The 17,544-nt window shown below is 40.3% G+C and overlaps 1 protein-coding gene across 8 annotated transcripts in view; it reads right to left on the bottom strand.

The window, feature by feature from the left end:
• The window catches only part of Cep164 (centrosomal protein 164), a 65,032-nt gene extending 51,400 nt beyond the window's left edge, over positions 1 to 13,632 (bottom strand). For 5 of the 8 annotated variants that reach the window (XM_078047065.1, XM_078047068.1, XM_078047066.1 and 2 more), the window contains exons 1-3: positions 13,516 to 13,632; positions 6,529 to 6,631; positions 2,086 to 2,197 (exon numbers count right to left, since the gene is read on the bottom strand). In XM_078047065.1, the coding sequence (XP_077903191.1) occupies positions 2,086 to 2,197; positions 6,529 to 6,610 (194 nt within the window). In that variant the 5' untranslated portion in view covers positions 6,611 to 6,631; positions 13,516 to 13,632. Of the gene's footprint in view, positions 1 to 2,085; positions 2,198 to 6,528; positions 6,632 to 8,195; positions 8,216 to 13,515 lie in introns of those variants that run through there. The other 3 variants (XM_013360007.4, XM_078047064.1, XM_078047070.1) reach the window with 3 other exon arrangements.
• Between the last annotated feature and the right edge of the window lie 3,912 nt (positions 13,633 to 17,544).

The raw sequence follows: 17,544 nt of genomic DNA, 5'->3' as shown, positions 1-17,544 counted from the left end.
CAAAATAGGACGTGGCTCAGTGGTCAAGTGCCTCTGAGTTCAATCTTGGTACTCCCCTCCCAGCCCACCAAAAAAAAAGAATAGTACTTGTGTAAAAACAAGACAAATAGATCAATGGAAGAGATCAGAAATTTCAGAAAAAGATGCTCCTATACATGGTCACTCTAAAAAAAATCTCTAAATGTCCTTCAATAATAAAGTAATTAACTAAATCAAGACTTTTTAAAAAACGTGATATAACTGAGTAGCGAATATAGCTCAGTGACAGAATGCTTGCCTAGCATATGCAAAGCCATGGGTTCGACCCCAAGCACCACAGGACTTGGGAAAGTAAAATACCTACACAGCCAATAAAAAAAAAAATAGACCTACATGAATTGACATAGAAGAGCAGAGTATAAAACACTTAGGTTTAAAAAAAAAATGTGTGGGGTGTGTGGATTTTAGAAGGTGTGGAAGGGGAGCTGGGGGTGGAGAGAACTGAAAAGTCTGGAAGGAATTACCAGTTAATAGTCATGACCTTGAGAAAGGGAGAAGATGACATGTATGAATTATTTTAAAAAATGAAAAACAATTCATGTTCCCCCTATAGCACAATGAAAACTGACAACCCTGGCAAGTACATGAAAGCAAGTGGCACAAAGTCTGGCACACAGATGGCTCTTAAACAGTAACAGTTTCCTACCTTCCCTCAGACTGGGTATTGGAAACAACACAAAACACTATCCTATAAGGTTATCCTATAAATATAATCATGAGTCCTCAGCACTTGGAATACTATGTGAAGTGCTGACAGATTTCCTACAAGAAAGATGTCATGAAAAACTGGAGAAAGTCCAATGAGAGGCAGCTAAAAAGATCAAGAGAACAAGAAGGCTGCCATGTGAAGAAAAGCTAAAAGGATTACAATCCTTCAGCCTAGAAGAGTAATGCAACAATTGCCATTTTGGAGTATAGCCAACGCATTAAATGATATGGGTAAGAACAAGATGATTACACCTTATCTCCCAAATTGCACCTTACCCGCTGAGAGGGGAGCCCCCTAAGACATCTGAGCACTAGTTTGGGACAATCATAGGAAAATCCACTCTAAGGTAGGAAGTAAACTTATGGCACTCACTTCAGGGAGACAACTTATGAGCTCTGTGCATGTAATGAGGAAAAGAAACTAAAAAGACAGAGCAGACATACAGCACAGGAAACAGTGTCACTGTGAGTGGTGGTAGTGCAGTCCTCTGGAGAAAGAGTGAGCAACAGTGACATGGTACCCTGGTACCCTGCAGCTTTCTCTCCTTAGCCATTGTTTCTTCACCAAAGCCAGTTTCCCTGAGATAAACTGAATAAGCTGTGCTCCTCATAATCCAAAGAGCTCTAAAAAGATCAGTGAATCCACAAATGTGAAATATTCATTAACAGGTTACACAAATTCAGAGATGGCAGAGCCATGGATTGCCAAGAGAGAGAGATGCTTTGCCAGTCTAGACAGCCTCACTACAAACTCTTTGGCACCAGCAACCATTCTGGACATGCTAAGGAGATACTACTGTCATGTTCAATTAACAGTGGGCACCAGGCACAGGGCCACAGACCTATGATCCCAGAGACTCAGGAGGCTGAGACAAAAAAAAATCCCAAGTTCAAGACCAGCCTCAGCAATTTAATGAGGTTCTAAGCAACTCAGTAAGACTCAGACTCAAAATTTAAAAAAATAAAAAAGGGCTGAGGATGTAGCTTACTGGGTTCAATCCCCAGTACCCAAAAAGAAAAAAAAAAAATTATCAGTCTGTAAGGAGTAACAACAACCCCTCCTTAGCCCACGCAAAACAGATGCTGGTGTAAAGGACCTGAGCCAGGATAGCAGCACTGTGGTGCTAGGTATAAGTACTGAAGCCTATCACAGAGACTGTCAAGTCAGCCTACACTAAGATCTGAAACATGAGGCAACTTAGCAAAGAAAGGGCACTGAACTATCCCTAACTATAGAGGGCAGGTTTGGAAAAGATGGCCAATTAAAACCGACCTCCAGTACCAGATCCCTCTGCCTCTGACAGACCAAATTAGTGACCCACACCCCCACTTACTTACCATGGTTTCCATTCCACAGGCAGTGGGGCCACAATGCCCTCCCGTGCCAGCCACATCAGTTCTGGTTCCTTGATGGGATCAATACCAATCTCTCGGGCAAATTCAAGAATTTCTGCAAGAGGCAAGAGGGCAGAAAGGTAAAAGAGACGAGAAGTGGGGTAGTGGATGGAGAGAAGAAAAAATCATTATCAATCTGTTTTCTATTTTGTCTTTACTTTCAAAATCTTCTTCAAAGAGAAATTATTATTTCTCTAAATATAAATAATAAACATATAGAATTATTTCCTTACATCTCAAACAATTTATAAATGATACACCTGAATCAACTTAAGTTATCTCCATATTTCCAAGAATATAATCTAAAGATAAGTCTAACAAAGGTGGAAAAAAAAAATGAAACCAAGGCTTCATTATGGTGGCAGACTCAGGAAGAACCCAAAAGCCACAACCGGAACCATCCAGGATGAGGGCAACCTCACCAGAAGGAGATAAGCTTTCCCAAGATTTGCAAAAGCTTGGTGCAAAAGCACTCATCATTCAGTCAACAAACATGTTCTGAACAAATACAGACAACTAAGCCCCTAAGAACCTTACAAACACACAAATAAGAGTATGAACCAAGTGACAGGAGCAGAGAAAAGGCAAAGAATGATTCCGCCTAGGAGCAGGGAGACAGCTAAACTAAGAAAGTGAATGAAGCTCGGGAGGCCTTCTTCCCAACAACTGGACCCATTCTTCCATAAAGGGAATTATTTCTTTTTCAATTTTGCTAAATATTTTGAACTCTAATACTTTTGCTTCAAGCACTTAGAATCCTTTTGCAAGAGATCTGGAGAACAGGAGAAATTTATGTACTGAATAAAGGGGTATCTCACCTTTCTGGGGAAGGAAAAAATAGATGAAATGACCAATAGAAGATGTCGCTGGAGGACTAAGGAATGATGAAATAAATATACAAGGGGCATCAATGTTTTAGTTGATAATAGCCCAGGTCAGAGATGTATCACCAATATGAGTCATCACAGTGGAGAATTTGGAGAGTGACATCTGCAGACTAGGAAATAAAACCATTTTTTTCAAAAGATCAGTCAGAACTTGGTTGTCCAGGGACTAATTTATTCATTGATTTTCATCATTTTTTTTTTTAGTGCCTCCCACATGCCAGTCACTATATGCCATGAATAAGAGAAAAATAGTCACTGCTCTTATGGGGCTTACATTCTAATTGAAGAGAAAATCAGCAAATAAGTACACAAATAGACAAAGAATTAAGGTTTCTGATAAATGCCATGAAGGAAGTAAATGATGTCTAAGAGAAGGTCAAGGTGGAGGGGTACTTCTTTACCAAGGATGGCCAAGGAAAACCTCTCAGCAATGAAGACACTAAATTGAAACCTGAAGAATTCAAAAGAAAACCAGCCATGTAAAGTACTAAGGAAAGAGCAGTCAGGTAGAAGAGCAGATACAAGACTTATGGCAAGATGCAGCTTAGCTCACAAGAGGACTTTCAGAAAGCCAATATAACTGGTAGAGAAAGTCTGGCCAGATGAACAGATGTACAGTCCTACAACCGCAGCAAGGGTGTCATGTTGAATATACAGAAGAGAGTTAAAAGTAGAGACTAGCCTATAATCCCAGCGACTGGAGAGCCTAAGGCAGGAGAATCATAAGTTCAAAGCCAGCCTCAGTAACTCAGCAAGGCCCTAAGCAACTCAGCAAGACCCTGTCTCTAAATAAAATATAAAAAAGGGCTGGGGATGTGGCTCAGAGGTTAAGTACTCCTGTGTTCAATCCCGGGTATCCCCCCAAATAAAGCAGAGACCACTAGAAATGGTCTGTTTCATATCATAAGATCACTCTGGCTACTAGGTAGAACAGACTGGACAAGGGCAAATGTATAAACAGTGAGCTAATTAGGAAGCTACTCAGACAGTCCAGGAAAAGAATATGATGGCTTGTGATTAGAATATCTAAACTCGGACAGAACAAAAGAATTCATAAACATCCTTGGAAAAACCTTGACCTCATTTACAACAGCAACCCAAAAAGAAAACAGTCAGGTTGAGTATCACTTATTCAAAATGCTCAGATCTAGAAGTGCTTCACATTTCAGATATTTTTTTTCAGATTTTGGAATAATTGCATAGACTTTACTAATTGAGCATCCCTAATCTGAAAATCCAAAATCAGAAATACTCCAAAAAGTTTCAGACTTGGAAGTATTTTGGTTTTGGATTTCCAGAGTAAGCATGCTCAATCTACATTTAAGAAATAGAGGCTGGGGCTGTAGCTCAGTGGTAGAGCGCTTGCCTAGCATGTGTGAGGCACTGGTTTGATCCTTAGCACCACATAAAAAATAAACTAATAAAGATATTGTGCATAACTCTACAACTAATAAAAATATTTTTAAAAAAGAAATAACCTGGGCAAGTAGTAAGACATCTATGAAGAAAAATTAGTCATTCCATAAAAGCACACAAAAGAAGAAATATGACATTTTGAGTAGAAAGACTTTACTTCATAAAGATGAAAGTTATCCCTAAATTAATTCAAATATTTAACAGAATTTTCCCCAAGTACTAACAGTTCCTCCGTACACAGCTCTACCCAGAACTTGACAAGGTGATTCTAAAGTTCATGGGGATAAAAACAGACAAAATAGCAAAGAAAACTTTGAAAAATGACCAATAAGGGCATTTGGCCCCAGTAATTAGAAATTAGAATTTATGATGGAGTCTCAATAATTAAGGGTACGTCAGTGACATATAAATAGGGATTCCAATGGAAGAAAAGATATACCCAGTACAACATCCAAATGAGAGAAGAAAAGAGAAGTACTCCATTAATGGTTTAGGAAGAAAATGTGAGAAAAGTATTTTCACCTTGGAGTGGGGAAGGCTTTGCTTTTCTAACTTTGATATATAACTAATTCAGAGGCCAGATGAGAATGAACTAATAATACATTTAACATAAAAATAAAAAAAATTTGGGGTTGAGGATATAGCTGAGTGGTAGAGCATGTGCTTGGCATAAGCAAAGTCCTGGGTTCAATCCCCAGTACCAAAAAATATAAAACAAAAAAACTTATCTATGGCAATCAAACAAACACATACAACAAACTATAAAAAAAAGCCCAAGGTTTAATGTGGCTCATGAGCTCCCAGTGGGTGCAAGAGTTCTCGTTCCACTCTAAACCATCTACTAACCACATAGTTGGTGAACAAAATTTGTGAATCCAGATCCATAACTCTTCAAAACTTCAAAGAGTTTTCACTCCAAAAAATAACAATGCCTCAGTGATGAGGATATACCTCAATTGGTAGACTGCTTGCCTTGCATGCACAAGGCCCTAGGTTCTAATGCCTAGCACCACATACACACACACACACACAAAAAAAAAAAAAAAAAAAACCATAGTGCTTCAAAGAACAGGTTTGGGACTTATAATACCTTGGTAGATCCTTTGTACCACTTAGTAGAATTGGGTAACTACAGGAAAATTACTTACCCTTTCTGTGCCTTGATTTCCTCACCTATAACACAGGAACAATAATAGGACTTAGCTTATGGAGGATTGACAAGGGTTGAAAAGGTAAAAAATATCAGGCTGGGGTTGTGGCTCAGTGGTAGAGCGCTCGCCTCGCACGTGCAAGACCCTGGGTTCGATCCTCAGCACCACATAAAAATAAATGAATAAAATAAAGGCATTGTGTCCAACTACAACTAAAAATAAATTAGAAAAAAAAAGAAAAGGTAATAAATATCAAATTCTTAAAATATAGACTGGCACACAATGGCACAAAATAATGTTATCATTGTTATTAATAATATCATTATGAAAAAAAAACCACAGCTTTAGTTCGTTTTTAAGAAAACTGGGGTGGGGAGCAAGGAATTAAACTCGGTGGTCCAGCATCTGCCTAGCATGAGCAAGGCCCTGGGCTTAATCCCCAGCACCACAAACAAAAAAAAGAAAAGAAACTGGGTTTGCTTCAGGACATACTATATTTCATAATATCCCCTACTACAATTTCATTTAAAACTAATCATTATGGGTCCAATGCCAGCACCAAAAGCAAAAAAAAAAGTTATCATTGATCTAACCCAGGTCAGCAAATCTCTTCTGTTCCAATAGTAAATACTGTAGGCTTTGTGAGTCATATGGTCTCTGTCATAACTATTCAACAATGCTACCATAGCATGAAGGTAGCCACAGGCCACCGAGAAGCAAATAAGCATGGCTGTTTTCCAATAAAACTTTATACAAAAACAGGCAAAAGGCCAAGTTAAGCCCATGGATTATAGTTTGCCAACCTTTGATCTAACACTTGTGCATGTAAGCAGCATTGAGCATGTACCACATGTTACAGTGCAAGAACAAAAATAAATCAGACATAATCCCTGCCCTCAGAGAACTACTACAATATACTTCAAGCCTCTTACCTTGCTCACTGGGAATATAGGTCTCATCATAATCTTCCTCCAGAACCAGCTGGTCTCCTATACGGATGGGTCGTCCCGCCATGACTGATGTGGGATCAAACTCCTAGATCCCAGAGACCCCCCAACCAGAGAGAAAAATCAGTGACTCAGCTTAGAAGGGGAAAGGTAGAAGAGGGTTATGAAGCATCTGGGTCAGATCAGATCCTACACGCCAACTCTAAGAACTCTGCAGGCACCAGGGATAATAGAGGGTGGGACCAACAGCTCAGAACTCAAGCCTTACGGGTTCTGTGTCTAGGAAAATTCCCTAAGATGCACCTCCCAAAGATTGTTGAACATTCAGTGAACCACAAAAGATCCACAAGCCTAACTCTCTATAAAGAATTTGACTTCATAACCACCATCCCAAAGAGGAAAAAGAATTACAGCATAAGACCCCCAAACAGAAAAATCTCAACAGATACCCATATACCCACATACCCTACTACACAGTCACACATTTACATCCAACAATGCCTACAGAGAGCTTACAGTCCAGGAAGGGAAGAGATACAACTTCAGTGGTAGCAGAAGGCAGAAGGAGAAATTTCCAGTGAAGCATAAAAAAAGGCACTCTAGACAGGGATCACCCTGGGCCGCAGCAGATGTTCTGGAATATGGGATAACAGCATGCATGGCAAGGGCCAGAGTGGAAAGCCAGCTAAAAGGACCATGTGGACCATGCTAAAAGGCCTTGATTCTGCCCTGTAGAAGAGACACTAGGGATTTGGGAAAAGAAAGTGACATGAAGTGGCCTTTTTTTTTTTTTTTCTTTTAAGGACAAAAACTCTAGTAGGACTGGCATGGCTAGATTGAAGAAATGAGAAACTGGTGTCAGGAAAACCACTTAAGGAGCATGTAAGTGAAAGATGATGAAAGCTTAAACTAGGGCAGAAACATTAAGAATGGAGAAGGGACAGACACAACGAACACAGCAACATCAGGCTTAATAGGACCAAGCTGTTGGAAGGACAGAATGGAAAGGAGTTGCAATGGACTACATTGAGTCCCTCCAAAATTCAAACATTGAAAAACTAGCCTGCAATGTGACTTTATGGGACAGAAAGTAATTCAGGAAGTGATTTAGGGTTAAATGAGGTCTTAAGAGTGGGGTCCTGCTCTGACAGGATTAGTATCCTTAGGGCTGGGGTTGTGGCTCAGCAGTAGAGCACTTGCCTAGCAGGTGTGAGGCACTAGGTTCAATCCTCTACACTACATAAAAAATAAATAAAATAAATAAAGTTATTAAGTCCATGTACTAAAAAATAGATTAAAAAAAAAAAAAAGAGGAAGAGAGAGCAGACTTCTCTCTCCACCAAGTGAAGACACAGCAAGAAGGTGGTAGCCATGTACAAGGCAGCTACCAGAAACAGATGTTGATCTGTGACTTCCAGTCTTCAGAACTGTGAGAAAATAGATCTCTACTGTTTAAACCACTCAGTCTATGATATTGTTACAGTAGTGTGAGCCGACAATCACAGGAGTCCAACTTGAATCCAAGATTTCTAGCATTCACCGATGGAACAATGCCAAATTCTTCAACTGACAAGCTGGTGCAGTTCTAGAATTGCTCCTCTCTTCTCGCCCCTAGTCCCACCACCACCTCGGGACCCCCAGATCCCACTAACTTTCTCCTAGAACAGCTTCCATGTTGAAACCTGATAAGCAGAGACAAGCTGCATGCCTCTCTTAGGAGGAGTTAGCCACACCAGGTGTGATAGACCAACAGGAGTCTGGCACAGCAGGTTCTGTTGCCCACTTCTTCAGAAACTGTCACTCTTCCCCCTGTAACAGTGAGCATAAAAATGGCCTCCTTTAAGTAGAAAGGCCTGGAGTAAGTGTTTAGAAAATGGCTGGAGGGGCTGGGGTTGTAGCTCAGTGATAGAGCGCTTGTCTAGAATGTGTGAGGCACTGGGTTCGATTCTTGGCACCACATATAAATAAATAAAGTTCTATTGACAACTAAAAAAAGAAAATGGCTGGACTTGGTGACTCTCAATCTACCCCAGATTCCTGTAGTGGGGCCCCTGACAAATGACAAAAGACCAATCAAAGACCATTACATACCCTCTGTGACTACAATAGCAGAGGTGTCCTGCCTTAGAACTCACAGATACTAGTCTCTTTATGGGTCCACAGGATGCTAAGGGAGCCAGACTCCATCCCTGACCCTCTCATTCCCATCATGCTGCCCCCAAAAAGGAAGTCAAACGAAAGGAAGTATGTATGCAGGACCTGAGCTGAAGTGAAAATCTGTTCCTAACAGGTGTAATACCGAATACACAGTAGGGTACTCACACCTCTACACAATCAGAGAAAAGGGGGGCCTGACTCTTCCAATTCCGAACAGCAAAGCAGAAATGGACCAGGAACCAGAATGGCAGATGGGGCCCACTGCTGTGTGTCTTAAGAAGTTACCTGGATCTTTAATACTCTTAATTGGAGAGAAGAGGAAAAGAGAAAAGGAAAGGATCTACAGATAGGTAGGACTCAATAGTAGCCTGAACATCAGGGTGAACAAGCACTTATCAAGCATGGCTCCATACAAGGCACTGTATTAACTAACATAGAATTTGAGAAATTTTGCAGTTAAGAAATGTTACTTATTCCTACATAACTCCAACCTCCAGAAAGCGTGAGACAAATACAACTGTTTTCATGGCACAAATCCTAACTGAGCCAGGGTGATGATGCATACATGTAATTCCAAAAGCACGGGAAGCTGAGGCAAGAGGATCACAAGTTCAAAGCCAGCCTCAGCAACTTAGTGAGGCGCTAAGCAACTTAGCAAGACCCTATCTCAAAATAAAACATAAAAAAAGAGTTGGGGATGTGGCTAATAGGTTAAGTGTTCCTGGGTTCAATCCCCAGTACCAAAAGGGAAAAAAAAAAAAAAGAAGAAGAAGAAAATAAAAAGACCCTAACTGGCTATGTACATAATAATCTGCATTTAAATATTTAAGGTCTGGGAAGAACATGGAAAATCTGAATTCAAACACATCCAAATTTCAAACAAATCTGCCAAAAAAAAAATCAAAATATGGATGGCCTATATTTCACCTTCTTTTCTTGCCTTGCCTGGCTTCAGAAAGATGTGGGCAAAGACAGGGCCAAAGGGGTACAGAGTTGCAGGGAAGAGGAGTGTGGATAGGGAGATCATATTTCTTAATGACTTCTACAGAGCATTTACCATTCAAAAAAGGTTTGTTGAGCACCTATCAAGTTTATTTACTTATTCATAGGCACTAAAAATGTAGATTTCTGCCAGATGCAGGAATACATTCCTGTAATCCCAGCTACTCAGGAAGCTGAAGCAAGAGGATCTCGAGTTCAAGGCCAGCCTAGGCAACTTAGTGAGACCTTGTCTCAAAATAAAATTTTTACAAGGGGCTTTTGATGTAACTCAGTGGTAGAGCACTTACCAAATATGCAAAGGACCTGAGTTGAATCCCCAGTATGGGGGGAAAAAAAAACAGATTCAATTGTCACTTCCCTGAGCTACAGCCCTATGGACTGTGACCAATCCAGCAGTCCCAGATAAATGTATAATATAAATGAGATAAAAGTGCTGAAGGAAATGAACCTGATCAGATGTGCCTATGCTGAGAACTGAAGAATGAGTAGGGATTCCTCAAAGAAATGTGTTCTAACAGCAGAAGTAGCATCATGTGCAAAGGTTCTTCTGTAAGATACATCACCTACCAAGAAAGAGAATAGCTAGAGATGATGTTGAAGAGGTGGGCAGAAGCCAGGATATGCCGAGGACTTGGCCTTTATCCTAAGGCAAATGGAAGCCAGGCAAAGGTTTTGGATTGGGGTGGGGAGGGGGAATCACTCTGGCAACCATTGGGAATATGGACTAGAATGGTGACCAGATTAGAAGGAAGAAAAACCAGAATGGCTGTGGGAAGATGAGGAACAAAACCATGATATGGTCTAGGTGGGAGATGGTAACAACCTGGACTAGCTTAGTAACCTAGAGAATGAGAAGTCTAAGAAAACAGCCATTAGAGTTGCTATGGCAAATAAATGTCATGTCCTGAGATTTTCCTCCAGGCTTATGACTATGAGCGAAATTCTAGTCAATCATGGCACTCCAGATATGGCTTCTGAAGCCTCAACTGTACTTTGTGTTGCAATTACCAACAGATCAGATGAAACGTAATAAGATCTACTCACTACCTGGCCTGAGCCTCACTGCAAGCCTTAGAGTTGTTGGGGAGAGTCACTCAACTGCACTCTTCAATCTCCTGCCAATCCCAGAATCTAGCAGAAAAGGAGTGATCCACACATCTCCTCCAAAATCACCAACCTCCTGTCAATCCAGAAGCACCTCAGCACTGGGGACACAGTTTTCACATGTTCACAGGCATATTTATCTCAACATTATCTTTTCCATGTGTTCCACCTCTTTTGTGAAGGCCATGCTTGTTCCTTTTAATTTTTCCAACCAAGCCTAAAATGAGCTTATATAAACTGCAGGAGCTCAATTACTGCTATAAACCACACTAACTCAGAACCTAGGAATCTTGGGAACCGAAAATGTCCATGGTAGCACTTGCACATGCTAAATATCCCTTCCAATGCTAAATATCCCTCTCCATACTTTAAATGACATATGGCATAGTGGTAAAAGAACCAGCTCTGAGAACAAAAAAACCTGGACTCAAATCTCAGCTCTCTCACTTGACAGCTGTATGACTTTAGGCAAGGTACTTCATCCTTTCTAAACCTCAGTAATCTCATCTGTATAATTCAGTGATTATAACCTATGTCGAAAAGATATTTGGCAGTGAATAAGATAATATCTGAAAAGTGTCTAGCACATTTCTGGCATAGAGTAAATGTCAAACCAAAAATAAAAGTATACTGGGCTGGGAGTGTAGCTCAGTGATAGTTTATGTGCTTAGCCAATGGGAGACCCTAGGTTCAATCTCCAGCACCACAAGAAATAAATAAATAAATAACAAAAGCATCTCAAAGTGTTGTGAGAAGTGGTTAAATGTAAAATGCTTAAAGTATAGTAAAATCTCAACAAATGCCAAGTGTTACTATTATTATTACCACTACTTCCATATTTAAAGACTTATTCTACACTGTTCCAAAAGACAGATCCAATATCATTGAAGATAAGGTCATTCAGAAATTCAATAGTCATTTATTGAACACCCACCAGGCATTATGCTAGATACCAGAGCTACAAACCTGATTAAACATGATCCTGAACCCAAGTTCGGCCTAATGTGAAGCCAGACATATAAACACATGACTACATCATGTGTTAATTACAACAGGACACAAAGATAAGGGTAACTAATATTACTCTGGAAGTTGTGGGAAAGCATCACAGATATCTGGCTACTGAGATGGTTCCTGAAGGATAAATAGGAGCTCACCAGGATAAGAGTAAGGGAACTTAAAGGCAGAAAGGACAGCACACACAACAGCAAAGAAGCAGGAAAGAGTGCCAAGAAACTTATTATGACAATAAAAGCTTAAATTTACTTAATAGTCCCTTTGTTCCAAAACTGTACTAAGTGTTTTATTTACATCATCTCACCTCATCCTCTCAGCTAGATAGAAATTATTATCACTGCTTTTCAAATAAGGAAATTGAGGCTAAGCAAGGTTTAAAAAAAATTTTTAAACTTGCCCAGTTTTTCAGCTAGTAAATGGCACAACAAAATATGCATGTATTTATCTGATTCCAAAGTCTGGGCCCTTAACCATTTTGACACGATCAAATTGCAAGGGAGAGTGGAAGGAGTAGCAGGAGAGAGATCTAGAACGGAAGGCAAGGACTATATCATAAAAGGTTGGAAGGATTAAGGGTGTTGTACATGATGAGGAATTATCACAGGATTTCACAAAGGAGACAAACATTGATGAGTTTTATAGTTTAGAGAAATGCAAGAACAGAAGCAGAGAAATTGCCTACGAAGTTAGACTGAAAGTCCTGGCAAGATATTTATGAATTAAGTGGCTGTGAGAATGGGAAGGAAGGGCCAGAGGGTAACTGCACGTGACTGACCTATGTAGAAGTGAGAGGAAGGAGGGAACCAGATCACTTCAGTCAGTATATAGTGATTCTAGGCTTTGTCCAATAGACCATAGTAGGTATGCTGCCTAGAATATAGACATGTCCTACTGCATACTAGATGAATGAATTCCCAGTGTAGACGTGGCTGTGTGGTGAAATCCTTCACTACGACAGACAATACAATCAGAGGAACAGATCCCAGACATCAGGAAAGAGATGATCAGTAATCAGATCTAAGCTCAGGAAAGAGATTCACCTTAAGAGTAGTTTGCTGAATGAATGGTAACTGAAACTTTGGGTGAAATCACCCAGAGACTGAGTGGTAGAAGAGAAGAGAGGCCTGCGAAGGGCTGAGTCAAGAGAGAGTCAAGAGTCCAGCGGGAAGGGAGTCCTGGAAGCTAAGTGAAGACAGCAGTTCCAGATGTAAACGGAGATGCTTTAATCAGTGCAGTGAAGAAAAAAAGAAAAACTTCCCAACTTCCCCAGCGGGCCAAAAGACAGCATAAGGTTGGACTAGCCCGGGATTCCGATACGGGGGCAGGGCGGGGGATGAATCTCACAGGAGGATTCAGGCAAGGCTCACAGGACCGGGCCTCACACAGGCTCGGGCCAGAGGGGCGAAGGAGAGACCCAACGAGCTCTCACGCCGCTCTGCGCCCTCACTCCCCCACCAGCCGCCGCTCACTCACCCGCCAGGCCCCTGCCGCCTACTCGCCAGCGGGCGAGGTGGGGTTTTGAACAGATGCACACTCGCCCAACCGCTCCTTTTTCAATTCTTCCCTCAGTTCCCGCCCACACTCTACACTTAGCGCTCGCTGATACACCAGAGTGCCTCAACTCACCCGCAACCCTCCTTCTCCTGCCACGCCACCAGATCACACCACCCTCTCCCCAGAAGGAGTCCTCACCTGTCCCCCACCCCGGGAGCCTTGGGGCGATGGCTCTGCGCCGTTTGCCCAGCACCACCCCGGCTCCCCGCTTCCAGGGACGCCGGGGTGTTGCCCTGCAGAGGCCAACAACCACTTCCGGAAGGGGACCAACCTAGCAACTGAAGGTTCCGCCTCCACCCAGAGCCAATAGGTCCCTGACTGAGAGCTCTGGGACTGGATTGGTTCAAGGTCCTGTCGGATCACTCAGAGTTCTGACCGTTTCCCGTTGCACGATGGGAGTTGTAGTTCAAAATACTTGATGGGGGGGCTGGGGATATGGCTCAAGCGGTAGTGCGCTCGCCTCGAATGCGTTTGGCCCGGGTTAGATCGTCAGCACCACATACAAAGATGTTTTGTCCCCCGAAAACTAAAAAATGAATATCAAAAAAAAATTCTCTCTCTCTCTCTCCTCTCTCTCTATTAAAAAAAAAAAAAATACTTGATGGGGCTCCAAAAGGGATTAAAAGAGAGCCTTGTATTTAGAAGTAAGGAAAATTTTTCTAGGGCAGAGGGGGACAAGTCATATAATATTTATAGAAACGTGAATTACCCAAGGCAGTTTATTGATCATTTGTTTTTAGTAGTGTGGTTAATATCAGATGAATAACAGTGATCATTAATAATCAACCCATTGAATGGACCTTAAATAAACTAAAGAAATAAGAATGTTAAGTAATGGAAACCCCCAACCCCATTCGCCCCACCAAAAAAAAAAAAAAAAAAAGAAAGAAAAAAACATAAAAACTGGCTCCCTTGTGTTCTGATTAAATCAGTGAGTACCTGACCAAGAATTTAAAAACCTAGTTTCTATCATCCATTTTTTGCCGGAGGACAGGATTCAGTTTACATATCTGCAAGATGGTGATAATAATAATTGTGGCAATTATTTTGAAGAGTCTGCTGAAGATGGAAAAAAAGGGACACAATATGTAGACTCTGCAAACTCACTATCTGGCAGAAGAATCACTACTAATATAATTAGTTTTACTTACATGGAGGGCAAATATTCCTTTCTCTCTATGTAGTCTATCTTAGAGAAGTTAAGAGGGACAAAAGCAGCTCTGGTCATTCTTTCAATAGAAAAACAAGAACATAAAGTAGAGACATTATGAGGTGAAGAGGAGATGATGAGAACATTCTAGAGATGTATCTGGTTCCTCCTATCTCTTGAAACTAGTCCCTGCACCACTTAGTCCACAGTAAAGAACTTGGATAGTTGTTCCTATAGATCCCAAACTAGACAGTTGGAATATATTTCTCATATTTAATTTCCTTTTTCCTCACTGCAGATGAAAAAGCATTGGTTCTCTTCCTTTCCACACACCTTAAAAGTCTTACTGAGGGGGTTGGGGTTGTGGCTCAGTGGCAGAGCATTGCCTGGCACATGTGAGGCACTGGATACAATCCTCAGCACCACATAAAATAAATAAGTAAAATAAAGGTATCATGTCCATCTACAACTAAAAGAATATTAAAAAAAAAAAAAAAAAAAGTCTTACTGAGGGGCCAAAGGGACTAGCCTGGGAAGAACCTCTAAGGCTCATCAACTAACTCACCACAGACATGCACAAAACAAGGATTCAAAACACCATTTCTAGTTCCCTATATGCATGAACTTACAATCAATCTAGCTGATTTTGATTGTCATCAAAATACTTCACTTTAAATTTTGCCAGGCACAGTGGCACATGCCTATAATCTCAACTGGGGAAGGTGAGGCAGGAGCATCACAAGTTCAAAGCCAGCCTCAACAAATTTAGCAAGACCCCAGGCAACTTAGTGAGACTCTGTGTCAAATTTTAAAAAATAGAAAAAGAGCTGAGGATGGGGCTTGGTAGCTAAGCACTTCTAAGTCAATTTCTGGTATCAAAAAAAAAAAAAAAAAACACTTTGGTACCTTAATCTGGGTTCCCAACTCATGGGAAGAGCTAATAAAATAAGGGATTCTGTGGGTATCATATTCATTTTATCAGGTTTTCCTCCAAGTTTGTACTCAGAAATGCAAACCAATTTATCAAATGCCCTTAGGCAAATATAATTAAGAAAGATGTCTTTGTTTTTGTTTTGTGGTACTGAGGATTGATCCCAAGGGTACACTGGTACTGAGCTACATCCTCAGCCCTTCTTGCTTTTTATTTTGAGACAGGATCTACTAAGTTGCTGAGGTTGGCCTCAAACTTGTGATCCTCCTGACACCATCTTTGGAGTTACTGGGATTATAGGCCTATGCCACCAAACCCAGAAAAGAAGCAAGTCTTTGGGGGGTGGAAGGATAGTAAAAATGACACAGCAATAGGGATATCAGTAATATACTAAATCAGTGAAGAAGAGAGAATTTCCTTCATTGTAGGTCAGAGATGAGCATTTAGAGGTGTTTTTTAAAGATGAGGGGATGAGTCTCACAATTTGTTCCCTAATCCCACATCAGAAATTCCACTGTTAGAGCTTTTTTTTTTCCTCTCTGTCTTTTTTACTGTTTATTTGGACTTCACAAAAGACATTCAACATGAAAAGAAAGGAAAACACTCATTAATCCTACCACTTTTTTTTTTTTTGGAGTGTGGGGTGTATCGGGGATTGAACTCAGGGGTACTCCACCACTGAGCCACATCCCCAGCCCTATTTTGTATTTTATATAGAGACAGGGTCTCATTGAGTTGCTTAGAGCCTCACCATTGCTGAGTCTAGCTTTGAACTCAAGATCCTCCTGTTTCAGCCTCCTTGCCGCTGGGATTACAGTCATGTGCCACCATGCCTAGCCTCACTTTTCTTTTTTCAGAGGCAGTGTCTTGTTAGGTTGCCCAAGCTGGCACTCTACCGCTGAGCTACACCTCCAGCCCTTTTTATTATTTATTTCAAGACAAGGTCTTGATAAACTGCCCAGCTGACCTCAAACTTGTGAACATTTTGCTTTAACCTCCCAAGGAACTAGAATTACAGGCATGTGCCACCCTGCCACATATGCCATTGTTTTTAATGGTTGTTAAGGATGTCATTGAATAAAAGTCACCTCTTTTGGTCTCCTATTGATGATCATTTACTTTGTTTCCAACGTCTTGATATTGTACACACTGCTGAAATTCCTGTTTTGTGGACTAGAATCCTAGAAATAATAATGCTCAAAGAGTTCCTATTTTTTACATTTTAATAAGCATTGCCAAATTACCCTCCAAAAAATGCAGTAATTTATATAATAAATAGAAATAAGGAAGAAATAGAAAAATATTTTCATAATCTTATGTTGAAGATAGCCTCTCTAACAAAATTCAGGAAAAAAACTGAGTTTCACTAGCACCAACACATTGCCAATCTGAGAGGGAGGGAAGAAAATGGTACTTAAATAATGTTTTGTGTTTTTACAATATTAATAAAGTCAAACTTTTTTCATGTTACTTGCCATTTTAATCTCTTCTATGAATTACCTTTCACACCCTCTGTTCATTTTTCTATCACATTGTTTGGGGGGTTTATTGATTTGTGGAAGCTCTTTGTGTATTGTAATTAACCCTTTGTCCCCCTGTTTATAGCAAATGTTTCCTAATGTGTAGCTTATCTTTTAACTTTGCAAATGTCACTTTCTGAGTAGTTATAGTAGTAAAACTGCTAATAGCTAGCCTTTATTAAGGAGCATGCCAGACACCATTCTCCAAGCTTTACATGGATTATCTCATTGATTTCTTACTTTAAGAGGTTTGTACTATCATTATCTCCTTTTACAAATGATAAAATTGAGCACAGAAAGGTTAACAAGCCTGTGGTCTTCTGGTTACTAAATAGAAGAACCAGAATTGGAATACTAACAGTATTGAAGGGCTTCTGATTGTACAGAAGTTTTAAATATTTAAGTAGTCAAACCTATTCATTTTTTTCCCTTAGTTTTGTTAGAGAGGCTATCTTCAACATAAGATTATGAAAATATTTTTCTATTTCTTCCTTATTTCTATTTATTATATAAAGCTTTTTGATCTCCAGGTATTTATTTTTAGATGAGACATGGATTTTATTTTC

This window comes from Ictidomys tridecemlineatus, chromosome 4 (assembly GCF_052094955.1).
Source record: "Ictidomys tridecemlineatus isolate mIctTri1 chromosome 4, mIctTri1.hap1, whole genome shotgun sequence".
NCBI lineage: Eukaryota > Metazoa > Chordata > Mammalia > Rodentia > Sciuridae > Ictidomys > Ictidomys tridecemlineatus.
This window is presented reverse-complemented; position numbering and strand designations above follow the sequence as displayed.